This window comes from Mastigoproctus giganteus, chromosome 4 (genome assembly GCF_048544385.1).
Source record: "Mastigoproctus giganteus isolate SK-2022 chromosome 4, ASM4854438v1, whole genome shotgun sequence".
Lineage (NCBI taxonomy): Eukaryota > Metazoa > Arthropoda > Arachnida > Uropygi > Thelyphonidae > Mastigoproctus > Mastigoproctus giganteus.
The window spans coordinates 44052698-44080064 of NC_143578.1; the positions used below are offsets into that span (position 1 = coordinate 44052698).

General features: G+C 38.7%; 1 protein-coding gene across 1 annotated transcript in view; it reads left to right on the plus strand.

Annotated features, from left to right (window-relative positions):
• The window catches only part of LOC150086678 (MAM and LDL-receptor class A domain-containing protein 1-like), a gene marked incomplete at its 5' end in the record, with an annotated part of 129091 nt that overhangs the window by 49861 nt on the left and 51863 nt on the right, over positions 1 to 27367 (plus strand). Inside the window, 4 exons of the mRNA XM_090372222.1 lie at positions 4378 to 4518; positions 8548 to 8852; positions 14330 to 14414; positions 17428 to 17457. Coding sequence (XP_090228348.1) covers positions 4378 to 4518; positions 8548 to 8852; positions 14330 to 14414; positions 17428 to 17457 — 561 coding nt within the window. The remainder of the gene's footprint in view (positions 1 to 4377; positions 4519 to 8547; positions 8853 to 14329; positions 14415 to 17427; positions 17458 to 27367) is intronic.

Consider the following 27367-nt stretch of genomic DNA (forward strand, 5'->3'; position numbering starts at 1 on the left):
ATCATTCGAAGGACCAGACAAATGTTGAAAAGGTTCGTTTTTTTATTTTATTTATTATTTTTTTTTATTTATTCAGTTGATTGCAAGTTACAATCGCCCCTAGACTATGAGAATTATGGTTGCAGAGTTTAATTTATATAAAAGTTACACTCATTCTAAAAGAAACACGAAGAAAGCTCTTGCGAAGACTGCTCCTACGTATTTTGAGTGAAACAGCAAAGGCTTGACACTTGTCCTAACCTCTGAACAGAATTTGGACACAGTAACTTGTACTTAATGAAATATGGATTCTGGTGTGACCCAAAAAAGCAAAGCGTCAAAGTCTGCTGTCGCACGCAAATTGTAACATCCCCGAGACCCAAGAAAGTGCACACTTCCAGATCAAAAGTGAAGACAGCATTAATTTGTCCCTTTGACATCGATGGTATTGTTCACGCTAAACTCATCCCAAATGGTCAAACAGCCGATGAGGCTTAGACTGCAGAAATTCTGCAGAATTCATTGAGCTCTGTGTGAAGCAAAAGGAGCGAACTATGGAATAATGATTGGTTTCTCCACCATGAGAGCGATCCGGCTTACAATGTCGTTTCAATGAAACAGAAGAAATAATTTTGGGCTATTTTTTAGAAATTAAATGTACCCTCAAAGGTAGAAGATTTGCCACCATTGAAGATATACAAAAGAACGCGGGCACTGACAGTCAATTCCAAAAGAGGAATTTTCCAACACCTTTTTTTTTTTTTAGCTAATATCGTTGGAATAAATGTTGAATTTTCTCGGGAATGTTTATCGTAAAAAAAATTGATCAGTTTTTCAAATAATCTTCATCATTCCTTTATGGTGAAGGCTATTTTCTGATTAAGGAACATTCACGAGAATAAATAATACGTATTTCTTTACTAGTTAATTTTGCTTTTTCAAAAGTCTTCTCGCCATTCATGCTGTACGAAAAACGAAGTCCTTTAACTTTCTAAGTTAATTAAAACAGCAAGTTAAACAACATTTTAAAAGTTAGAAAGTTGAATTACTTATCAAAGTGTCTCAGACAAGGAATTCCACTTCTAATGAACAATGAAGGAAAACAAGATTGATGTACGGAAACCCCTCCCCTTCACGATCGATTGAAAGCGGGTAAAAGAAAACGGCAAAGCATCAAGAAAACCATCAAATCACAATAGCAACAACACACTATTGACATCTGTAATTGCACCAAAACTCATCTCATGGGCAGCTCTCACTGGGAAAACGATAAAACTCTTGCGCTAAATTTTGCAAACAGATAAAACAAGTTACAAAAGAGTAGGCCGACTGCGTAGCTCACAGTAGGCAGGGCAGGTTGCCCGTACCATATGATTATTTATCCTATCGAAAATAAAAAGATGTCACTTTTTATTTATTATTATTCCTTTTTATACGCTGCCTGCCCAGATTATTAGATAGCATATTGTGCAGAAAAGAGCTATAAAGTCATGTAATCCTATTTGTGCGAAATTAGTGATGGGCATAATCGAATGATTAGTAAACGAGAGATTTCATTAATGAAAACAATGAATGATTAGTAGTGAATTGTCATAATCGAATGATTTTCCATAATCCAGTGAACTGTCATAACCGAATGATTTTCTATAATAGAACGAACCATTTGAATGATATGCGTATAATTGAAATAAGCAAATGAATTGTCATCGAATGATCGAAAATCGAATGATTTTCCATAAGCGAATGAATTGCGATAATTGAATGATTTTCCATAATAGAATGAATCAATTGGAATGATATACGCATAACAGAAATAAGCTAATTAATCATTCGGATGATATGCGTATAATCGAATTGATTTTCATAATGGAATAAATCTTTCGAATGATATGAACAGAATCGAAATAATCGCATGAATCATTCGAATAATATGCGCATAATCGAAATAATCGATTATAACCCCTCTCGATTATGCCCATCACTAGCCCGGATAGTTCACTGTCAATGGGGAACGGAATACATCTCACGAATTTCCAAACAGACATGGTTGTCGGTGCTCATTTAGCTGCCGCTATAGCAGAGAGGACAGCTTCCCTTGCGCTTAGTGGCATAGTGTTTTGTGGAAGGCGCCACTGGTGGTTTCCCACATCTACGCCATGGTACTTTGTGAAGAAATACAGAATTTCTGTAAAAGCCAGAAAAAGTGTAATGTCTGGTTTATGTCAGAGTAGCATTATGTTCTGTTGTTAAGTCACTGCGTCTTGGCCGCAGGGGTCCCCCTAATGGGACCCCACGTTGCCCGCCACCACCACGAGTTCAAAGACTAGTGTCGTTCGAGTCTTCAAGAAATAGAAAAATAAACACCCCTACAAATAATAGTGGCAAACAAAGGAAGCCGCCGATGTCGGTCACCAACCAGAAAATACGATTGAGTTGGGGCCAAGATCCTATTGTGTGCGGACAATATGAGACTGCCGGAAGAGGTGTAATGGTATGGGGCATGTTTTGTGGCATACCCTTGTTGGCCTGATATCATACTAAATATTGTTGCGAATCAGCAGCATCTGGCAATGTTGGATGTTTACCCACAGGAGTTTCAAGAATACAATTCAACCATCCACCTCGCCAAATATGTGAAAGAGTAGTTTGAGCAACACGAAAAAGACTTCAAGCATCTGCCCGGGCCAACGCAATCCCTGGATCTCAATCCTAATGAGCATCTATAGGTTGAAATGAAAATACGTGTTCCCCAACCCAATGCCCTACCCTCGTGACACCAGGAATTGAGGGCAGTTTCGTTACATATATGATCTAATATTCTTGGTGTCGCTTTTGAACACCTTACTGATTCCTTATCACGTCGCTTCCCAGCAGTAATCCAACTTGCTATTAGCTTCGAGTCCAGGTAGTGAATGTGAGTTAACTATAACAGCAACTAATATATCGGCCCTCGCGGGTAGGTAGCACAATGGTTAGAATGATAGTCCTCCCACATCGGCTGTAAAAAGCCTTAGTTATCCCGTTAATGGCACGAGGAATTATGGGCTTGTTTTTTTTTTTGAAACTGGCCAAGTTAGTCACTCTCTGGTGATGATTGCATGGCTTTTCCTCGAATATGCGGGTTCATCATCCGGCAAAGAGCAAACTGATAAACTTCTTTTAATATAAAGAAAAGTTGTTGACATCCAATCTTTTACAAATTTACTTCCATCTTTGAAGGAAAGTGGCATCTTTTATTTGTACATGGGCTTTCCAAAGTTACACACCAACCCTAACTAGAGAAACTTCTTGATGCTTTTAACCAGTTCCCGAGTTAGTTTGCTTGGGCGGTTGTAATATAGCGTTTACAACAGACACGAATACTTCTTTCGTTGTTCTATAACTGGCATAATTTCTTTAAGAATATGTTTATATTGAATATCCAAAAAATTGGAAATCCAAAATGTCGTTATTACCCTTAAATTCACAATAATTTTTTTTTGCTGAATTTACTTTGAATTTTCAAATACAAACATAGAGAGGAACATAAAATAAAATCCTACCGTTCTGTACGAATGAGTAACTGTTTCTAGGTTTTCTCACGATTCTTTTGAATAACGTTTGCAGATCACAATTTATAGATTACGTTTTGCATATTAAAGTACAGAAATCGTCTGCTTTAAAGCATATTACGGAACCGTAAGTGATAAATAGCCGTAAATCAGGAGGGCGCCATTTTGAATTCATCTAGCGAAATGTTTGAGCTGTCAGAATATCTAATATATGCTTTATCACATTTAATACGGAAGAATAATCTGAAATCCATTTATAGATGGAGTCAGCTTGTGCAACAAAATCAAGCACATAAATGTATAAAAAAATATATTTGTGGTAGAATATCGATTTTTAGATAAAAAAAAAAACAATTTTATAGGACGCGTATTGGTATTTGCCATATAGATTCTTCAGATTAGTGTAATGTCAGTAGTGGTGTCCCCCAAGGATCGGTTTTTGGATCACTGTTGTTTCTGATTTTCATTCTCGATTAATAAGATCAGGTGTAAGGAATGCACTTAATAATGAACGCATTCTTTAAGTGGATTTTAAAAATTATTTATGAATCGACTTCTCCCCTAAATTTAAATATGGAATTATTGGCCTCAATTTTAAATTCCGTTAGTGTCTAGCCATTCACCAGTGTAATTAGGATTGAGCCTGCTGAACAGACATCCTGGGTACAGTTTGAGAGAAAGGCGGAACACTTACAGTTACAAAAGATGCTAAAATTGCTTTTTTTTTTTCACTTATATGAATGTCTCGTGGTATCCTAGCACTTTTGGTTATGTAGTATATATTCAGTTCTCTTAATTGCGCTTTGATCTGGAAATATTTGTCTCAATAAATCCCTTTACATTGCAGCCGACTGTAGTTTCGAAGAAGACAGCTGTGGCTGGACCAATGTTTCTCCTGTAGAATCTCTTGATGACGTAGATTGGGGACGCAGGTTCAACGGCGACGCTGAAGGGCCACGGACGGACCACACGAAGAACACACCACAAGGTGAGCTATTTAGAGCATTTATTCGTCTGTCGTAATTTCAAATAGTTTGAGCAACGATGAAATCGGATTGTGATGGAAGTATATCTTAGATGGGTCAAAGATTATCGCATTTGGTCCCGGTAATGTGATAAGAAGAAAAAGAGGAATTTTACTCTATCAGTTTTCACACTTCCTATTTCGAGCTAAGAATAAAAAGAGTGCGGTCTTTTCGCTTAAGATAAAGTTTCGCGGGATCAGATTTAGAATTGGAGAAGTTTGTTTGGTGCGTGTGTTGCGAGCGGGATCGTTTTCGCTATTTCTCCTCTTAGCCAGCTGTCTTTTGTGTTGAGTGTCCTTAATTGCCTACCCGCGTGGGTACTTCCTGTTTTTCAGACAACTAACTGAAAGACTGGCTACTAAATAGAGAGAGAAAAACAAAGCTTGTTTCTTCTTGCGAAGAAGATACAAACGCTCTAAAAGATACGAAGCGTAGAAGACGTAAACAGCAGATACTGAGAGTAGAGAATTCTGGAGGTGACGTCATACTACTTCCTAAAAAAAAAAGTTCGACGTAATTTCCGGTTCGGTGGAGAGAGGTATTTATTAGGATAAGTTTAAAACGTGGCACGTGTAACTTTTCGTTCGGGGTGATTTAAAAGCGTAATGGTGGGTAAGGAATCGATTGGCGCCTGTCCTGGGAAATCATGCTAAGTATTGGTCGCAATTTTTAAACGTCTGCCGTGATTATTTCGGGTAAAGTGTCCCGGGTTAAAGGGTTGCCTGCCACTGATAATGTGCTTTTCTCATTACCAACTCTTTTAGCATCACAATTTATGGAGTTATGTTCTCAATCATTTCGTCGCTAACAGGTTTCGCTAAAACTGCCTTCTTCTTCTCATTATTACGAGAGAGAGAAAGAGCCTCTCACTTTCTTTAAGTTTCTACTTTATTAATATTTTTTTATTTATCTTTAATACGCTGTTTTCTGAAAGTCACGCTGCATTCTTCTCTCTCTTTCCACCTTCTGATATGATTTTCTCTCTTTCTGATACCCCTCCCTCATCTCTCTTTCTGCTTTTCTCTTTCGCTTCTTCTCTTTCTTTATTTTCCTTGTCTCTCTCTCTCTCACTTTTTCTTTCTCTTTCTTTCTTCCACTTTTTCCGACTGTCTTTTCTTTCGCGTCTCTTACTTTATCTTCCTGCCTTTCTTTCCTCCTTTTTGTCACTATCTTTCTCTTCCTCTATAAACTTCCATCTTTCTTTCTCTATCTACCTTCTTTTTTTATCTACATTTCTTTCTTTCTCTGTATCTACCTTCTTGCTTTCTTTCTTTGCATCTTAGCCTTTTTTTTTTCCTCCTTATTTCTCTTTCTGTCTTCTGCTCCCCTTTTTTTCTTCATTTTCTTTCGTTCTGCTCTCATTTTCTCTTATCTTTCCTTTCATTTTATTCGTGCTGTTTTATGGTCCGTTCTCTCCTTTCCTCGCTGCTCACATATTTCTCTCTCTCTCTCTCTCTCTCTCTCTCTCTCTCTCTCTCTCTCTCTCTCTCTCTTGTTTTTCATTTTTCTCTTTCTTTCCTCTCGTTCTCTCTCTCTGATTTCTTCTTCCCCTCTGCATTCTTCTTTCCTCTCTCTCATCTCTCCTCTTCTTCTCTCTCCCTACTTTCTTCTCTCTCTCTCTCTCTCTCTCTCTCTCTCTCTCTCTCTCTCTCTCTCTCTCTCTCTCTTACTCTTTCTTTTCCTTTTCTCTGTTTCTTTTTTCCTCTCTGCCTCTCTATCCTCCCTCATTTTTTCTTTCTTTCTTCTTTCCTCTTGTTCTCTTCCTCTCCCTACATTCTTCTTCCCCTCTGAATTCTTGTTTCCTCTCTCTCATATTTCCTCTTGTTCTCTCCCTCCTCTTTCTTCTTCCCCTCTGCATTCTTCTTTCCTCTCCCTCTCTCTCTCATATTTCCCCTTGTTCTCTCCCTCTCTCTGCTTTCTTCTTCCCCTCTGCATTCTTCTTTCCTCTCCCTCTCTCTCTCATATGTCCTCTTGTTCTCTCGCTCGCTCTCTGCTTTCTTCTTCCCCTCTACATTATTCTTTCCTCTACATTATTCTTTCCTCTCCCTCTGTCTGCTTTCTTCATCCTCTCTGCATTCTTCTTTCCTCTTGCTCTCGCTCTCTTTCGTTTTTCCTCTTGTTCTATCTCCGCTTTCTTCTCTCACCGCTTCTTTCTCTATTTCTCTTCTTTCTGCTTCCTCTCTCTCTCTCTCGTTTTCTCTATCGTTCTTCTTTCCCTTTTCTCCCTGTTTCTCCCTGTTTCTTCTTTCATCTCTCTCTCTCTCTCTCTCTCTCCTTGCTCTTTCTTTCTCTTTCTCTCACATGCACTCTGACGCGTTCATGTAATTCACCTTTCCATTTCTCAGCCGACTTGCATTTTTCTGTTTTCATTGCACTTCTTCGGCATGATGATGAGTTGAGTTCAAGAGATGTTTACCTTGTTTAGCGACGTCCGACGCAAAGGGCGGTAAATCAAGTGTTTCTCGTAGCGGCGACAGCTCGATTCACGGAGGAACTGCATGAACTACGGGGTGTACAGATTAATTCCTCAGTGTGAACTGCAGATAATTAGAGGCTCGCTATTCGCGGCATTGGCTCTTCAGATTCATACTACGATGTGTCACTCGATCTTTCTTTCTATCTGTACTGCGCGAAACCGAAAACAAATCGCCTTTCCACTCGCCGTATTCAACTGATCGAAAAGAGAACGAATGAGTGAGTGAGCGAGTTAGGGAAATGCGTGATTGCAATTCGCGTCCTCGTTTATAACTAGCAGTTTGCCATTCGTCCTGGAAATTGCGGCTATTCGTGGCACGTGCCCGCTGCCAGTCGGAATAAAATAAATGAATGAACTACAAATTCATTCGATTAATTGAGATTATTTAATAAACCTTAATTAACTTTGAAGACTCGAAAAACATTGGGTTCTCTCTGCCAGTTTTTACTATTCCTTTAAATCTATTTACTTCTGAATGCATTTGGATTACTATGCAGTATATTTCCAGTAGGGTCTCCGCTGTTACAAACAACATATCTTTATTAGATCCTTCGATGAAATCTTTAGTTACCACTCTTTGGGTTGTTGTTGGGTTTTATGAGCATCGGAGACAAAGGCCATGTTGCTCTGTCTATAATGTCTGTAAATTGGGTGCGTTCTGAGGTCGATTTTCTGTTTTTCTAGATGAAAAACCATGCACCTTTGCCTCAGACCGACTAACTCAGCCACGTTATGAAAAAGACCCATAAAAATTCTTCCCGTCATCGACAGAATCGAACTCAGGTCTTTTTCACCCTATGTGGGGAGAACGGCGATCCTACCAACTGTGCTACCCACGAGGGCACTCTTTGGGTACGTTGATCTCCATTAACCCTTGAATAACCGTGCCCAAGTCTTTGGAAATAATTTGTTTTAGCAACAGTTTCTGAAGTCCAAACTCGTTAAAAGCACCTTTGGTCTTTTGTTTCCTAATGCCTTACTACCACAATCATTTTGATTATACAACGTTGGCTGAATATGAAAAAATGCGTAATATTCCTAAAGCTTCAGAACTTTTGGGAGAGAGTTGACGGAGACCGTGGCTATGATGATTGATGTGAGAAAGAGAGGTGTGAATACACTCTTCGTCTGAATGAGTTATGTTTATGATACAATTTAAACAATGAGTAAACATTGATCTCTGATTGTCTGGAAATTTCTTCCCAGATTTTTTTAAGACTTGTCCACACTTGCAGAACAGAAGCGCTCACTCTTTTGTGACCACATTTACACGTCCTTCTGTGGATTCCGCAAACTGACTGAGCGCTCATACTGAACTTAATCATTAATTTATGTATATGTACATGGCCCTGCATGCACGGACATGAAGATTTGAGCAGGTATTGTGTCTTTTAGTCGATGTTTCAAAAGTATAAACATTTTTTCGCGCCTGATCTGACTTTCCTTAAATAATGTAGAAAATTCGATCGTACTGAACATTTTTTTAAAATAAATACTCTAATTCTCTTTCTTTTAGGCTTTTATATGAATCTTCTGAGCAACGGTCCCTATCCATACAAAACTGGGAATTTTGGGTTTCTTGTGAGCCCATTATTCCAACCGGCTCGGTTTCGGCACTGCCTTTCGTTCTATTATTGGATGTATGGGAGGAGTATCGATACTGCCGGTCCCAGTCTGGGCACTCTACAGGTGTACATCAAGGAAAACATGACTGAAACGCTAATATGGAGGCTTAATAATCAACAACAGAAGCGATGGGTCTCTGCACGTGCACCAATAGTTACTGGAATCGAACAGAACTTACCGAAGATACCATATCAGGTACTAATAAATTTTTCATAGTTGTATAAAGTGATGTACCCTGCAAATTTTACTATAATAAATGGTAAATAAATAAATAAGGAATGAAAAATATGAAAATAATATAATAGATTTCTTTGAGGTATAATTTCATCAGAGGATGTCAAATATTCTATCAGATGCTATTAGAGGATGCCAGTCCATTATGATCTTTTGCATTCACTGAAGGTTAGTGGACGGAAATTACATTGGTGTTCAAAGAAAGTGCATCACGTAGGAATTTCACATTTCTAACCATTTTTCGGGATGGTATGTTACATTAATGACTAGCATCACAAATAGAAATATAAACAAATGATATTTATTAATAGTTAAGGCAAAGCTAAGTAATATTTGACAGGTGCCCTCAAAATATTCAAAATGAGCATTTGCAACCTTTATACACCATTTTTGGCAAACACGACAATTATGGCTGAAATGTTATCAGAAGCCCTCAGTTTGCTTCAGTTTATCATTTTAAAGGGAAAACAAAATGAAAAGTTCACCAGGCGCAAACTAAAATTTAGTTGAACCGCCTCTGGCCCTGATGACAGCAGCACACCATCGAGACATTGCCAAGATCAATTTCTGAAGATAATCAACTGATAGTTCGTTGTTCTAAACACGAATTATGGCTTCCTCAAGTTCACGAAGGGTCTTTGGTTGCTTTCTGGCAACTGCAAATTCCACACGATGCCAACAGCTCTCTATAGGATTCAGGTCCGGGCTGTTTCCTGGCCAGTTAAAAGTTGTAATGGACCGTTCTTCCAACCATTTTTTCACCTGTAACAAATGTAAACACATTACTGTCGAACCTCTAATGCAGAAATGAAGCTAAAGTAACTACAGAAGTGCCTACTTATACTTTTCGCCCGATGACAAGGAGCAGAGTCGTCCTGAAAGATGCAGTTACTTGGCAGGTTGAAATGGTCTCTAATGGTTGGCAGAAATTTGCCTTCCAATATAGCCAGGTATCCATTGGCATTTACGCAACCTTTTATAGACTGCTGGTGACCTACTCTGCGATACGAAATGCACCTCCATATCATTTGCCTGGTAGGGAATTTCACTGTAGACATCGTACAGTGTGGATGGTATTCTTCACCACTCTACGGCGAATCGTTTATCTCCCATCAGAGCCATGCAGGTGAAATTTCTTCTCATCCGAGAAAATAACTGACTTCCACTGCTCGGGGCCCATTTGACATGCTCCTTACACCAAATTAATCGGGTCTTTTTCATTTTTTGTGTGAGGAGGGGCTTCTTAGGACGACGGGCTACAAGTCCATTTTTGAAGAGGCGTCTTCTGACTGGTACTGCACTTGCTACCACTCCTGTATGTTCTTCCCATTCTCTTTTCAGCTCAGACGAAGAATCTTTACAGTTTTTAAGGAATAAGCGCTTTAAAACGCGGTCCTGTTTTGGTGTAGAGACTCGTTTGCGTCCGGTTCCTTTTTTCCTATCAGCAGAACCAGTATTCTTGAGTTTGGAAAGAAATCTACTCACTGCCGACTGATTACAAGACACTCTATAAGCAATATGACGGGAAGAACGTCCATCCTCAAGTAAAGCAACATTAGCACTCTTTATTCGTGGCGTCAACTGCATGTAACTCGCCATCCTGACACAAGCAAGGAATGACTGCAACTCTTGCAGAGCGTGCTTATATATCTGAAAGTAACATCTGATGCAATATTACTTCAATACCTACGCGTATCAATCTTATCTGATGCAATCTGTAAGAAATATTGCCTCTCTCTCTCTCTCTCTCTCTCTCTCTCTCTCTCTCTCTCTCTCTCTCTCCTTCCTTCCATATTGATTCACTTTATTCTTGATAAAATAAAACAAATTCAGTTTTTATTTTACCACACGTTGTCTTACAAGATTCTCCCTTAGGTCCTCATCTGTTTATATTATATCTGCAAAATTTATCGTCTGTGTTCCAGTCAACCACCATCCAGCGGCAACTGCACATAGATGACCTGAAGCTTTACGACTTTATTAATGTATATAGGACTACTTTTTTTGGTTATACTCCAGAACATGGGTACCACTTTTCGGGCGTGGCTTCTTTTTCTTCAATCCGTCCCGAATTAGTTGCGTAAACGGACCTAACCTTTTTTCAATAGCCAAAAATGAAAGTCTATTTAAAAAAAACCCACACTTCTTTTGCTTGAATCCGTCCCGAATTTGGCCACACCCGCAACGCGATGACTCGGGTGTATCCATATTCTAGAGTCCAGCCTACTTTTTTTTTCTCTCCCCATCTATTGGGCGTTTCCGTACTTTTTTGTAAGACACCATACACGAAAATATTGAAGGCGATTAAAGTTCTTTCGCTTGACAAGAATCTAAGTGCTTAGCAACCTGGAATGTGTTTCTGTTTATTTAAGAGGGTAATATCAACTAGTAGATTAAAGCGAGGGATGTTAAGGAAAGTCTTGGCCACCCTTCATTTTCTCAAGCGTAAACTTAGTTAGTAAGTGGAACGTCCACCTGTAGCTTTATGCCTGAACAAGATAAGGACATGGAGCTGATATATCACTTAATTAAAGTGTCGGGTTCAGTGATATCTAGCTGATGAATTATGTCCAGGCTATTAAGTTTGTAAAATGTGTAAGCGCCCCCCGACACATTAGTATAGTGTCTATCTATTTAAACTTTGACCTTTTGCGGTGTGCCCACTTTTCTGCTTCGTTGCTTAGAAGTTGTTGGGGGAGATCAAAATATGTACCGGTAGTAGGATGCGTTACCGTATGCATATAAATTAATTCCTCCTTCTTTTTCTTCCTTCACCATCATGTATATTCTGGCTATATTTATAACACCGCAAACATTGGCGCTCTGAGACCCACATCTTGGAGTCATTTGAGGTTTTAAAGGCCCCTAGCTCGTAAAAAGCCTCAAAGTTAAAGGAACATTTAGTTGATTCATCATTTTCAACCCAGATGACTCATTAGAGATCCTGGGAGGTTTGTTTACGACGTTGGAAGATCAGTAAGTCAACCCTTTAGCCAGCAAATACTGAGATATTGCTAAAGTATCCTAGATTTACACACCGGGTGCGAAATCCCAGCTTTGAAACCGTGACAATTTGTCTTTTCTAACACATTTGGGGATTGCATGAGTTTGCTACTCAAATGAATAGCGGCGATGCTTATTTGATGAACAATACCTTGTACGCTTCTGCCCTTCTTTTGACTTAGCTGATTTTGGATTTACAATGGGTTTTTGCCTAAAATGGATATGACGGATCAAGTAGTCCTTTTTTTTTATTTAAATACACCCCTAGGAAACATTACAAGATTGAGTACCTAAGAATCAGGTTCTAAATCGTTGGCGTTGTAGCTCGATTCTAATCAAATGTCCTAGGATTTTGCAGAGGTGGTTTGTAGAGCAGTCCCAATATATGCGGCATCTTCTTTGGACATAATGTTCATTGTCAAGCGGCACCTATCCCCCCCCCCCAGCTGCTAGTTTGTATGCTCTGTGTCGCAGTACAAACTCTGTAAAGGCCAGAGAAAATATGAGTTTTAGAGTTGGTCTGTTCTACCTCCGGCCATTTAGCCACAGGGTCACTAGTGGGACCCCACGTTGCTCGTTCTCTCCCCGGGGATGCAGACCAGTGTAGTAGGAAATAGAAAAGTCTCTGGTGGGAGTGAACCCTGGACGAAGCCTGAACTTGCCAGGTAGGCCCCCCAGGTAAAAAAAGAAAAACAACTCTAGAAAGTGAAAAAGAGAACGGTAGAGACAGATGAGGAGGCGAGGAACAGATGAAGATAAATAAGGTGCATAGGAAGACCTTTGAATAGAAGTGCATGACATGCGTTGCGAAAATATTAGAGAAGCAGTTAATAACTACTGACTAATATAGAATTCATTTCTTCGTTTCGAAAGGTTCCCGAACTTTGTCCTTCAGGAACAATACAGTAAGATTTTTAAAAAAATAAATAAATAAGGAAACGCTAACCATTATAGAGTGGAAAACCAGCATTGAAGGTTTGACACTGAACGCCAATATTATCTTCGACCATCGTGGATTCATTTCGAGTTCCAGGCTTATTATTGAAGTACTTAATGTACTTAATTATGACTATCACTTGGAACATCTTCCTTCAGACGCCCCTGTGCGTTATTCTGTTGAATAACGCACAGGGGCCATTAAGTTATTAATGCGTTAATTCACGCACTAATAACTGAAAAATTAAATCCTACAGATGGAAGCAGCCTCGAAATAAACATTTTAGGCGGCACAATAAATTTTGTTGTTTTTGGGTTTTAGGAACATCAGCGACTAAGGCCATATTGCTCCGTTTATATTATCTGTAAATTGCGTGTTCTGAGGTCGATTTTCTGCATCACAAATTAAGTTGGCCACTTCTGATATACAGGAATTTTGCTAGTAGGGAAAAGAAAGTGATTATCCCTTTGTATAAGTCGATGGCCTTGAGTACTGCATACAGGTCTGGAGGCCTCATTTTAGGAAGGATGTAGACTGCTGGAACAAGTACAGAGAAGGGATCACGAGATTGGTGAAGGGAACGAAGGAGTCCTCTTACCAAGAAAGGCTTCAGTTCTGCAAATTGCAGCGTAGGCACCTGAGAGGTGATGTGGTCGAGGTGTGTAAAGCCTTGAATGGGTTGAGCAGCCTGAATTCTGATGGGATTCTTCCCCTTGCCCAGATTACGAACCTGAGGGGGCATAAATTCAAATTGAGGAAGGACAGTTGTAGAACAGATGTTCGGAAATTTGCCTTTAGCTTGCGGGTAGTTGATTGCTGGAACAAGCTTCCATCTGTCGTTGTGGAAGTGGATAGCTTAAATAAATTCAAGGAAGAACTGGACAAACTTTTAGAGAGAATGGTTGCATGAAATGGGAAATTTTTTTTTTTTTTTTTTTGGCTGATTCTGTATAGGCTTGCTTTCTTGCGTCATATTGCCTCTACTAATAATACTGATGCTAAACGCCATAGGTTTCAGCAGGACAGCGCCTTACCATAAATTAAGGTGCTCATGCACATCCAAATACTAGTAAATTGGAATTTTTCTTTTATTTAGCTAATAGGATATTTGTCATCGTAGAATAAACTGAGAAGGCATTGACAGAAAAGTGATAGTGTTCAAATGAAAGATCATTTAGAAACGGAGTACATGCCCATCCGCTACACGAAGAGATTCAGCTTCTATTCAAAAGACGTTGGAAATTTCACCAACACAGACACCAGATTGTGAGTATAGCGGGATCTTTTCAGGAAATTGTAAAGGAAGGTGACAGTCTTAGGACAGAAACACTCTCTTGTGAAATGTTGTTTTGCATTCTCATCTCTCTTTCGCCTTACTTTGCATAATGAAATTACTTGTAGATGTGTCCATCTGACAATGCTGTTGCAATGTTTATTTTCAAATACGTTAGCATTTCTTTAAAGAAAGTTCTCTACTCTTTTCTGTTATTTTTTCCAGATAATGTATGAAGGACTGTGGGGCGACGAGAAAGTTGGTTACATCGCAATTGATGATATCAGCATCTTTGATGGAGATTGCACACGTGAGTATTGCGCTACAGTATTTCTATCTTAGACATCGTGATGGTTCACGGATAATTCAGCAGATTTATGGTTTTTGTTATGCGAGGATGCTAACATTGCCTTCTTATTTTCTCTCTTTCGACCTGTTTTTATATTTTTCCCTATTTTTTCTTCTTTATTGGAGGTTACATTTATTTCGCATACTTTTTTTCTTTTTTTAGCCTTAGTTTTTTTTTTTACACATGTTTTATAATTGTTTTTTTCTTTTGATGTTTTTCATATCAAGATGATACATGTTTTTTCGTGTTCAGATGAAATATGTGGTGCAAGATGAAACATGCTTTTCTCGTATAAGATGAGACTTTTTGTGTCGAAATGAAACATGCTTTTATGGTGCTAAATGAAACATTCTTTTATAGTACAAGGTGTATCGTTCTTTTCTAGTGCATGATGAGACATTTTTGTCGAAAGAAAACATGCTTTTCTGGTGCAAGATGAGACTTTTTGTATCGAAATGAAACATGCTTTTCTGGTGCAAGAAGAAATATTTATGGTGCAAAATGAAACGTTCTTTTATGGAACAAGGTGTATCGTTCTTTTCTAGTGCATGATGAGACTTTTTTGTCGAAATGAAACACGCTTTTCTGGTGCAAGATGAAACATGCTGTTATAGTACAAGATGTATCGTTCTTTTCTAGTACAAGATGAAACATGCTTTTCTCGTACAATATGAAATACACTTTTTCGTGTCGAAATGGAACATGTGCTGCAAGATGAAACATGTTATTCGTGTCAAGATGAAATATTCTTTTCTGGAAAAGATGCAACATGCTTTTATGGTGCAAAATGAAACATGCTTTTCTCGTGCAAGATGAAACATGCTTTTCTCGTACAATATGAAATACATTTTTTCGTGTCGAAATGAAACATGTGCTGCAAGATGAAACATGTTTATTCGTGTCAAGATGAAATATGCTTTTCTGGAAAAGATGCAATGTGCTTTTATGGTGCAAAATGAAACGTGATTTTCTGCTACAAGATGTATCATTCTTTTCTAGTGCAAGATGGAACATGCGTTTTCGTGCCATAATAAAATCATCATGCTATCATCTGTCTGAAATCGGCATCCAACCAGACTACTTTTCTCCGGAAAGAAGAAAAAAAGTGAAAATCGACAGCGCACATATCGCTTTCTTTCGTTAAAAAAAAAAAAAAGAAAAGAAAAGAAGGAAACAGAAACTGAAGTCGACATCATACCAGATCTCTTTTATGCCATAAAACGTGAAAATCGCTAAGCAGCAAATCCAAAATTCCAGAAATAATTTCTTATAGTGAACAGAGAGTATTGAGTTTTAAGAAAAATTAACACCAAAAGACAGTGTAAAAAAAGGCCTCGGTTCCATTCCCATCAGTACAATGGGATAATCTCTCTCTCTCTCTCTCTCTCTCTCTCTCTCTCTCTCTCTCTCTCTCTCTCTCTCTCTCTCTCTCTCGTTAAAAAAAGAAAAGAAAGATGTGCCATCTGTAATCGACAAGCAATCCCCAACATTTTTTCCTCTAACTACAGAACTCCCTGCTGTCTTTGTTGAGTTATTTCGAACCCAAATGGATTTACATTTTCATGTCTGTTCAAATTCTTCAAATAGAAGGTAAACAATTTTCTTCTTACAGTCGATTTTATCCGCTTACTGTGACCTTGTTTCTTACATTTCTTGTTTTCAAAGTAGCAAATCGAATTCATGTACACAATAAATTTAAAACATTCCGTTTACATTATTGAATTTATTTCGGTTTGTCGTATACACGTATGTTTATATATACAGTGCGTATACAGGTAGATATAGATAGGTGCACGATTGGCATGGTCTTCTTTTGATTGTCGTATATTCTAGAAATAAAATCGACGTTGTGCTTCATTTCCGTTTTCGTTTTATTTTATTTCTGCTGTCGGTTTTTGATTTATTGGAGGTTGTCGAATTAATTTTCCGAGCTGTGAAAGTTGCCATATAAAGTAGAGTGAAGTAAATTCAGACCGAGCCTTTATTAAATTGTCTTAGGCTGTCATGGCCATCATTTTAGAGGCTGATGGGTCTTAGGAATATTTCTCTTCGACCACAATTTTTTAGCTTTCGTAGCACGTGACTCACTCATAAACCCTTCGCCCTGACATTTAGTCTTCCCCAATGTATAGATCGTCACACTTTAAGCTACTTTCAACAAGAAATCAATCACTGGTCTAACCTAGCACTCCGCCTGACGTTTACTGCATAGTGGCCCCCTAGCGGTCAGGAATAACAACAATCGCTTTTCCAAAGAGTTTGTTATGCGAAAAGTTTAAGATGTTAAGGTCTTTACTCTTATTTCTCGGCGCTTCCTTTCAAAGTCTTAATTCACCAAAACTGAATTAGTTCTGCTTAAGACGAAAAACAAGATGGCAAGAGCTTAAAAGAAAATTAGATTTAGGTGTTTATGTGTTGTTTTAAAGCAAAGGTCGTTAACCTTTCTCTCTTATGTACTCCGTTGGTTGTGATTGGTTTGAATGAACTATTTAAATAGCTATTCTTAAAAAATTAAAGATATTAACTTAATTAACGGAAGATGCAAAAAATGGTATGGTATGAACGTGAAAAGGGTTTAATACATATACTGAGAATTTATTCTGAAATTAATTAATACAAACCAGATTGGTAATCTTGACCTACCCATCGATCATGATTGACTCTCTGATGATCGTTGTTTAAAGGAACTTTAGTACAGTCAAAAAGCGCTAAGAACTTTTCAACATCCCCTTAAAGACGTAATTTCAAAGACATCTTCATATAGGAAGATGCCCAAACACTGCATCCTTTGGTGGTGGTTTAAGATCTATGTGTGAGTACTGAAATTTTTTCATTAACCAAAAAATACTCAATTATTTGAAATAAATTTATAGTTTCGTTATTCAGCTGATATTATCTTTTTTATTATTATTATTAACATAATCAATAAATGATTACTTCTAATAAAATAAATTGAAATAATTTCTTATTCTAGCCCATCCACGAGAAGCTAAACCGACCTTTGGTACGTCATTTTATAATCATCATATTATATATATATATATATATATATATTATTAGTAATAATTTTTGATACAAATAAACACATATTTAATACCTCTTACCTTATTCTTGTACAACGACGTTTATGTCACTTTAGTGTTTCAGTATAGGAATAAACCCGGCAGGTCTGCAACTAATAAATTCAGATTTTATTAATATACGAAGGGAGGTTGAAATGTTTCTAGCCTCTCATAGAAGAAATGTTGGAAAGTTATGAAAATCCGTTTATTTTTCAACATAGTTCTCCCTTAAGTCAGCACATTTTCTGGCATCAGCTACGGGTTCGGACAGGTTCCTCCCTCAGCAGATGCTCAAGCAAACCCAGGCACTTGACGCCGACCTGAACAAATTCGCTGTTGACCGGACTTACCGGAAAAAAATTATGACTGGTAGAACTAATCAGCAATAACTGATGTGTACCTTGCATCTGTTCCTGTCTGATTGAGCTGGTGCTCTTATCTCGATGTTAAGCCAGCTCAATCAGACTTAACTCTCATAAGGAGTTCTCTCCTTTGTATTAAAATATGTTTTCGTTTGTAAAATTACCTTTTTTTGTAAATAATTGTTCAATTTTCCCGGAAGTTTTGGGAGTCTGTGAACCCCTAGCTTTCTGGCCGTGAAGGGCAATGAAGATTCTCTCTCTACTATATGTCGTAATCCGCGTAATTGATGGTATTCGAACCCAGGACTTTATCACCCGATGATTATTACCAATGTGCTAGGTGCGATGGTACTATCTTTTACACAACACCACCTGCTAGAAGCACGGATACTTGCACTCGGTGTGAAGCTTGCAAGATCCTTTCATTTCGCCATTGCTATTGAACAAAATGAGGTAGCACTGCCTCCCATCTTTATCGAGTCTTTTGGGTACGCCACACACCACATAATTGCGTTCAGCTACCTAAATTTTCATAAATACGTTCCAGCGTACAAGTCTTTAGTCGTCCAAATAAAATGGCCACGCAGTATAATCGATATAATAGAAATCTAGCAAAGTTCTTTTCGATATAAAGATTATAATCCAAAGCAACCAGTTCAAGAAGATTTCACGTGTCTCGTCTAGTTAGCGATTTTGGTTATCAGGATGCATTCCCTGTGCTACCATAATTCAGCTGCGCAAACTTACTGGATAAAAGCCTATCGGATGTTTCGATAATCCTTTAAGTTGCCGTTGGTTAATTTAATTTTTCCGTTCCACCAGGAACATTTTAAGGTATACTAACAAACCAGCATTTGTCTTTTCCTAAAGCTCCCAAAGTCTGAATTCAGTTAGTGCTTTTAACGGGTGCAGTATTACCACTACATTTGTTAAGTCAATCAAAGTTTTCTCATGCATTAGCACATTGCTTGACACCAATGCAATCATTGTTCTTAATGAGATCCCTTTTGCTTTGAACTTAATCCTCTTTTCGGGGAGATACGTTAACATTGGAGCTGCCCGCAGGCAACAAACCCCATTAAGGTAATTCTCTCTCTCTCTCTCTCTCTCTCTCTCTCTCTCTCTCTCTCTCTCTCTCTCTCTCTCTCTCTCTCTCTCTCTCTCTCTCTCTCCTCCAAATCCCTCATAGTGGCCGCTGACCTGATATAACAAAAGTATTAGCAATCTAGACCATCCATCGTTAACATACGGCTTTTGATAGGATTTTATGTTAGTTTGGATAAGAGGAATATTTTGATTCTCGTTTCTCGTAACCAAGGAAACCATCCTCGATGAGGAAGCAGCGGATTGACGCTCGAAACGTTAAAGCGTGTCCAAACTAAATAAATGCTACGGAATGCGGCCCTTGAAAGAAATTACCATCAAACATTCGTCTAGAAAAGCTCCAAATGAAAACGGATTGTTTAAAGTACCTTGAAACATGATATTCGGAGAGATGACGCAATATATCTTCACCAAGCAACACGGGGTGGATTTACATAAATTTTCAAATATCAAAGAGATGATGGATAGCCCAAAAGATAAGTGCAAAACATATATGGTCGTTTAAGAACGTGGCTGTGTGCAAATTATTTTCAGTAATTGTTTCTTTTGGTAATTCCCACAATAGTGAAGGCATGTGCAGCAGACTTAATGCTATAGTTTTTTTCCTCGCTGACGTGTACACTGCCCTACCAGCATATTAGAGAATGCAAGTAATAGCTAGTTAGCACCCCTTGTACAGAGGATACAATGTGAACAATGCAGGAAACAGGATTGCAACAGTACTTAGATGGCTAAGTTAGTCGGTGCCAGGGTAAGATAGTATGGTATTTCTCCAGGAGACTCGGGTTTTTCGTCCAGCAAACAGCAAATCGATCACAGAACACACGCAATTTACAGACATGCTATAGATAGCGCAATACAGCCTAAGTTGCTGATACGCCTAAAACACTACAACAACCAACCAACCGATCTTTACGCCCTTGCAATTAATGCAGAACCTGCCTCCCACACCGAGTACAATAAGGTCTGAGTTCGATTCCGTCAATGACCCGAGGAATTTTTATAGGCTTTCTTCACATTGTGGCTGAGTTAGTCGGTCTCAGGTGAGGGTTGCTTGGCTTTTTCTCCCAGGAACTTGAGTGTTTCATTCCACCAAACAGCAACCCAACCTAAGAATGCACGTAATACAGACACAATATACTGACGCCTTATAGCCTTAGTTGCGTTGGCGCTTCACACCCAATCTTAATGCTCAACGTTTTGGTTTGAGAGATTCTAGATCGCTCACGCCTTACATTGCAGACATAAGTTGTTCACATTTTTTTACTCCTTGGAGCGTTAAAAATTTTTGGAAGCAGAGTTTGACATCAAAGTGACAGTACGGACTTGTGTTCTCCAGAGACTTTCGAACTCGTTCTAAGAATTCTGTGCTACAGAAATATTAGCCCCTCCACATCAATGGGACCAGTGTGTACATGTAAGGAGAGAGTACATCAAGAAGAGTTCGAGATCTGACTCGAAATTCCTGGCCAGATCCAAAATCTTCCCCTCGTAAAATTCCATTAAATCATAATTTAAAAAAAAAATAAATAAATATATTTTTTTAATACTCCATGGCGACAAATTAGGCAGGTTAACCGAGAAACTAAAGATTAATAATTAATTTGAGGGAATAGATATTTCTGATTATGCAATAAATTGGAAAAATATAAGAAAAATTCTGATTGGTTAATTATCTTTCTCATATATGTTTTCTGAATTCTTCTGGGGATTTCTATATTCCTTTTAGCCTAACGTTGGTTTACCACGGCTCTACTTAAGGCAAACTGATTTTGTTGAGTCTGCCTGAAATATATGCTGTAATCTCCAAGTTTAACTCGAAACTCGAAAAAATCTTAATAAACAAAGTATATATCAAAACTTCTCGCTCCATCTATCACTCGCATTCCAAACCAGCTTAGAATCTTCCACTAAAACTATCCCTCTTCGCGTTCAGTTAATCTGTGTTATTGTTTTCCCATAAAGATAGTCTTTGTTGTCTTAATATTTATCTTTCGGTCTCTTCTTTCATGGTTTCATCTACTGTCCATAAATCTCTTTCATACTTTACGTCTTTCGTGAAGTAAAATCGGGGGAAAATGCGAAAAACAAAATAAAACCTTGCGAGAGAAAATTTTACAAAAGTATTAAAGATAAAACGCATACAGAGGATCGTTTAGTAATAAACTTTATTGATGTCACATGTTATATGAAACCGTGACGCCTCTATTGATTTGTTCGAATTGACATTTACGGTAGTATAGAATGCTACCATAAACGCGAAGACTGCCTAAAACATTCATTCGTTATATGGACCTGAAAAGTGACTGGAACAGTTGTTGGTGGATACGGACCAGTATTTCTACTAGATAGGTTGTCAAACCTTCAGAAAAAGCGGTAGTGGATGATGATGAGGATAAATTTTCCAATTTTCTACGAGGCAAGCAGGTGAGTGAAGCCGCTGTTTATCTGAAAAATACTTCCTCCCTTTTAGAAGAAATGTTTTGACATTGTGCACGTGTTATTAGTAAGGAATGCGAAGAAATTATTGCCTCTTATCCCATCCCCAAAGCAATGGAAAAGCATTTTCTTTCTGTGAAGACCACTCAGAATTACGGAAAACTTCTAAGATTTTTACAAAACCCTATGAATCTGAAACTCTTGTGGGACCAAAACAGCTAGCATATTAGGGCAACTATGAAATACCTCATCTACCCATGTAGATTGCATGTGTTCCTGGTCGGTTTGCCTGTTTTGCTAGACAAAGACCTCGAGTTTCGGTATGGGGGGGTCATGCTTCCCGCAGTTGTTTCAAACTGGATGGGTACAGATATGTCTACTTTGAAGAATTCGTTTCCATCACATCCTACAGGTGCTCAATTGGAGTGATATCTCGTGACTGTGAAGGCCACTTCAGTAGCCTCAGTTCATTGTCATGTTCCTGGAAACAGTTCTGGCCTTGTGGCGTCATGGCGCATTATCCTGTTGGAAACACTCGCAGATGGATACACTGCAGCAATGAAGGAATGCGCCCGATCGGAAACAATTTCCAGATAACTGCAGTCTCAAACCGTTGCTCCACTGGCATCAAGAGGGCCAATGTTCATCACAAAAACACTCCCCACCGTTACACCGCCACGAGAATGCATTGTTCATTTCTGCCAGGATGTGCCGAGGAACTCGTGCTGTTTTCACCATATTCTGTTCCTCCCGTCAGCGGGAATCAACAGTAAACGGAACTCGCTAGACCAGTTGTCTGGTCTAACGGAACTCCATTATCAAGTGTGGAGTTCCGTTATCGAACTAACAGCCATTTCCTATCTTCCTCTATCCAGTATTGCTATTCCCCCACACCATTACAGAACCGTCAGAACCCTAAGAGTAACAAACACGCAATCAGAGTTGTAAGCTTCCTTTGGTTGGCGCCACACGTACACTCGTCAAATTGCTGCAAACAAAGTGTAGCAGGATTCGTCGGACCATACCACATTCCTCCACTGCTCAAGAATCCATTGCCTGTGCTTTTTGCACCACTGAACATGATTATGTGCGTTATGAGGTGTGATGAGTGGCTTGTGAAGTGCAACCTGACCGTGATATCCAGATCTACGAAGTTCTCTACGTAATGTTTTTCACAAAATTGGCCTGTCGCTAATATGTCACGAGGAAGTTTCCAAGGTCATATCTGCATAGGAATGTAAACGGAAGGCATCTGCTAAAGGCAACAGTGGGCGACACATTAGCGAGTTCATTGGTCTTAGTGAACGAAGCTCCTTCCAAACTGGCTCCAACAATCCCAGTTTCAAAATCGCTAAGATCTTTTCTTGACGACATGGTACCAATAATTGCATGCAGCAAGGCCGGATTTTCCCTTACAGACATGACGCTAAGTATGCTGGGATGTCATTTGCCTTCATACCTTCATGTTTGATGCCTTCGTCAGTGGCACTTAGACGCCGATGTTCAGCATAAACCTAACACTTTCCGCAAATCTTGGTGTTTCCATTGTTTTGTCCATTTCATGTATTTGGCTTTAGTAATCAGGAACCCTGATTTTCCGGTATATCGAACATTAATAAAAAGATTTATTTTAAAAACATAATTGTTAACTCCGAAAACAACCGCTTTGAAACTTCTGAATACCCTGCTTTTGTTGATGTGATACTTAATAATCATCATTCAAACATCTGGCAGAGTGAAAAGGAGGTTATGGCATCTATAGCTCTCTTGGGCATACCACTGGTTCAGCGATCACATCAAAGTAACCGACCATATAGACATGGAAAATTAACTACTGTAAATGATACAGAATCTGTGAAGTCATTTTGTTATCAGAATAGAAATTCTGTACTTAACAATCTCTCCCTGGGAGTTAAAAATTACTTACCGGTATTTTATAATAGCCAGTCTTCGCTTCGCCGTCTGCAACTTCTTAAACATCTCTGTGCGTTCCTTTTCCACTGCTATACCTACAAAATGTGTATCATAAATAGTTTATTTAAATATAATAACTACCCCCAATGGATTACACCGTTACTGAAATAAATTCACTGTTTAGGATAAAATATATTTTTTAGACAACTAAGATCATGAACTGTCAGTATATTACACCTGCTGCAAATTGCGTTTAGTCAATAACCGGTTTGTCTCTTTGTTAGTATGAAAAAAATCCAATTTTCCTTAAAAAAAACCATGTGTCCTTTGCTACTGATTGACTAACCCGACATGACATGAAATGGCTCTTTTAAGAACTTCTTTCCATACGAGAAGTTTTTCTTAATTTTGGTCAGCGTCAGAAATCAAACCTACATCTTTTTCACAGGAGACGTTGTTGTTATAATATGGTTTGAGGACCATCAGCGACTAAGGCCATATTGCTCCGTTTTTATTGTCTCTAAATTAGTCTTTGGTCGATTTTCTGTTTGCTGGATGAACAACCCGAGTTTCCGGGAGTACAAACCATGCTGCCCGCGCCTGAGACCAACTAACTCAGCCAAGTGTAAAAAACTCTCATATAAATTCCTCACGTCATCGTCGGAATTCGAACCACCCGTTGTGCTGAGGGCGGCGATTCTACTAACAGTGATAGGAGATTAATGCTCATAGGAGATTAATCTGTTGGTGGGTGTAAGCGCCAAAGCAATTAAGGCCGTTTGACATCATTACATTGTGTCTATTAGCGCATGAATTTTTCTGTCGGTTTGCATGTTTCCTAGAAAAAATAAATCCACGTGACTCTTCTCCGAGACTGGCTAATTCGGCCACGTTGCTTTACCGTCAAGAATCTTCTTGACACATTAGAGCTTAAGATCAGTAACCTTTTAAGGTTTATGTACCTTATCTCCATGGTATTGCCCTTACCATGTTCACTATGATGTCTGGTGTCATTGACGAATTTTTGAAATTATGTAATATTGAATGTGTATAAGGTAATACCACTGGTTTAATTACTTGCGTTATTGTAATAATCCTAGATGCTGCCTTTAGTATCCAACGCTATAGGTTGCCAACACGCTGATTCTATGGTTTAAGAACCATTCATTCACATCGATAATTTACAAATATTAAGGATTTTTTTTTTATTAATTCAACTACACCGATGAGCCAAAACATTATGACCAGCGAGTCGTTATGCAAATCGAAGCAACTGCAGGTGAACTACGGTGCGTGCGGGTGTCGGGACACGGTATGAAAAACACCTGAGTATTCTTGTTCTTCAGATGGGAAAGGCAGCGGACTTAAGCGAGTTGATAAAGGCCAAATTTTAATGGCCAAACGACTGGGTCAGAGCATATCCGAAACGGCACGGCTGGTGGGATGCTCACGGTCAGCCCTGGTTAGTACCTACCGAGAGTGGTCCGAGGAGGGAAAACCCACGAACCGCCGGCGAGGTGTTTAACGACCACAGCTCATCGATGCTCAAGGTGAGCGAAGGGACTCCCGGATGGTACGTGGCAACATAAGTGCGACTGTGACGCAACTCGCCAGTAATTGGAATGCTGGTGACGGGAGTAATGTGTCACAACACACTACATCGAACCCTACTGAAAATGGGGCTGTGTAGCTGCTGGCCGCTCCGAGTGCCCATGCATCCATGGTCCAGTCATCCATGTGCCAGAAACTCTGACGTTTACCACCTACCTAAACATCATTGCTGACCAGGTACACCCTTTCATGGTAACAGTCTTCCCATCTGGCGGTGCCGTCTTTCAGCAGGATAATGCGCCATGCCACACCGCCCGGATTGTTCGAGACTGGTTTGCGAAACATAAGGAAGACTTTCAGGTATTACCCTGGCCTTCAAATTTCCCCAGACATCATTCCCATCGAGCATCTGTGGTTTGTGTTGGAACAGCAACTCCGATCTGCGGTGTTTCGACCACGGACCTTACAGGACTTAAAGAATCTGCTGGTTACGTGTTGGTACCAGAAACCACAAGACACATTTTGAAATCTTGTAGCGTCCATGCCTCGCCGGGTACGAGTGTTTTGGCTGCACTTGGAGGACCAACATCATATTAGGTAGGTGGTCATAATGTTTTGGCTCATCGATGTATGTGCTTTAGAAATAAACAACCGTAGAATTCTAGCCTCGGAAAAATATCACAAACCAATTCGTTCTTTACAAAACTCATAAAGCATATCGTCTTGAACTAAGCCCTATTTTCTGAGATCAGTAGCATTGTTTCAAAATAAAAATATGGGATAAATGTTAAATTATTAACATATAATAAAAAAAATAGAAAATAAATCTCCGTTGCTTTAAATTGTTGATCATTTGTAACCAATTATTCTGGCACACCACTAATGCAGTTCTTATTTTATTCTCGCTCCGCAATATTTCTTTTCCAGCTGAAAATAAATTGTTACACTGTAAATATTTTTTTAATATAGAATTTAATTTGTTTTAAATAATATACTCGCGAGAACAACCGCGTACTAACCCCCAGTATTTTATTCAAAACAATTTTTTCCATGTATATTAATGCGTACATTGAATTCCTGTCATTTCTGTGTTTTCCCGAGTTTAATATCTCGTGGCACGCCATAAACATCGTTTGAATTCCATCCTGATGATTTGCATTGTCTTAACAGACAGCTGAAATTTGTAGCGCCTTGGTAAAAATCTCTTTGGGTTTATGCTAAATAGCTATTTCTAATAACGCGATAATTTCAAGTTTTGACGTCCGTGACTAACTTTGCACGAAAAATTTAACCATTGTACCAAATTTCTTCACTTTTCCGCTTTTTCGTTATTTATCAAAGTCCCCTTAGCCATCAGCACCGTGTTCGGCGTGATTTAATAATTCACATTCTACGGCAACGGAATAAAAAATGACATCTGACTGCGGGAAGCCAATATAAATAGGGAACACTCGTCTATTATTCATGATGTAGTTGTCTCCGAATTGTGGTAGCAGCTTTCTCAATGTCCCGCTTTCCCCGTTGCCTAATTGGTAATGTGGCTGAACTAACACCTACAAATGCTGGCATGTCACAGCTCGCATGTATCAGAGCCTTGTCAACAAATACTTTTGCGTAATATATCATGGCCTAATCAACAGGCGTACAGTTCAAAAATATGTTTCGAAGATATTGTTAAACAAGTGCGAAGAATAATATTCTATCTTTAAGGAAAATACATTATAATTTCATTTAAAAGACAGTGAAGAACTTGAAAGAGTAAATAACAATTGATACAATGCGATGTTACCAACCGTAAAATAAAGAAATAATAATAATTTGATTATGTGGTGGAGTTATAGCAGGTGGCGCTGATTGTAGCATCTGAGTGTAGAATGGCAGACGTTAACTTATTGAATGTAAGTTGTGTTTTTATTAAATTTTCTTATTTTTAATATCATGTGTCGGTTAAATTAAGCTAATTAAATTTCGACTGACTGGCATAATAAATGCAGTTTGCAATTATTTTTACACAATTATGTGGTTTAATAATATCGTAATCAATTATTAGTCGAAGTAAACGGTGTGCATATTACTGCTTTTTTTTTAATTTTTTTATGAAGAACCCCAGCACGAGAGATATTAGAACCTAAAGTGCTTAGTAACATGAATGGGTTGAGAAGAGGAAAGAAAATAATTGTTGACATTAGGCTTGAACTTCTGTAGATTGTATTTATCAGGAAATACGTATAAATGGAGGTTGTTTCAGAAAACGGAAGTTGAAGGAATAAGGAAGAAAAAAAGTTGGTTCTGTGAGTTTGAAGTTGTACAGTAAAAGGATGCTGACCGGTTGTGGCACGTGTTGAGATGGTTTGGAAGAAAGAGCGGAAATTATAGAAGCCAATTCAGAAGAGCAGTGCCCATGGAAGTATCTATAATAAAGGCATGCAGCAGAAACAGAACGTCTATGAAACAGAGAGTGCTTAGACTTTGTTAGAGAGAA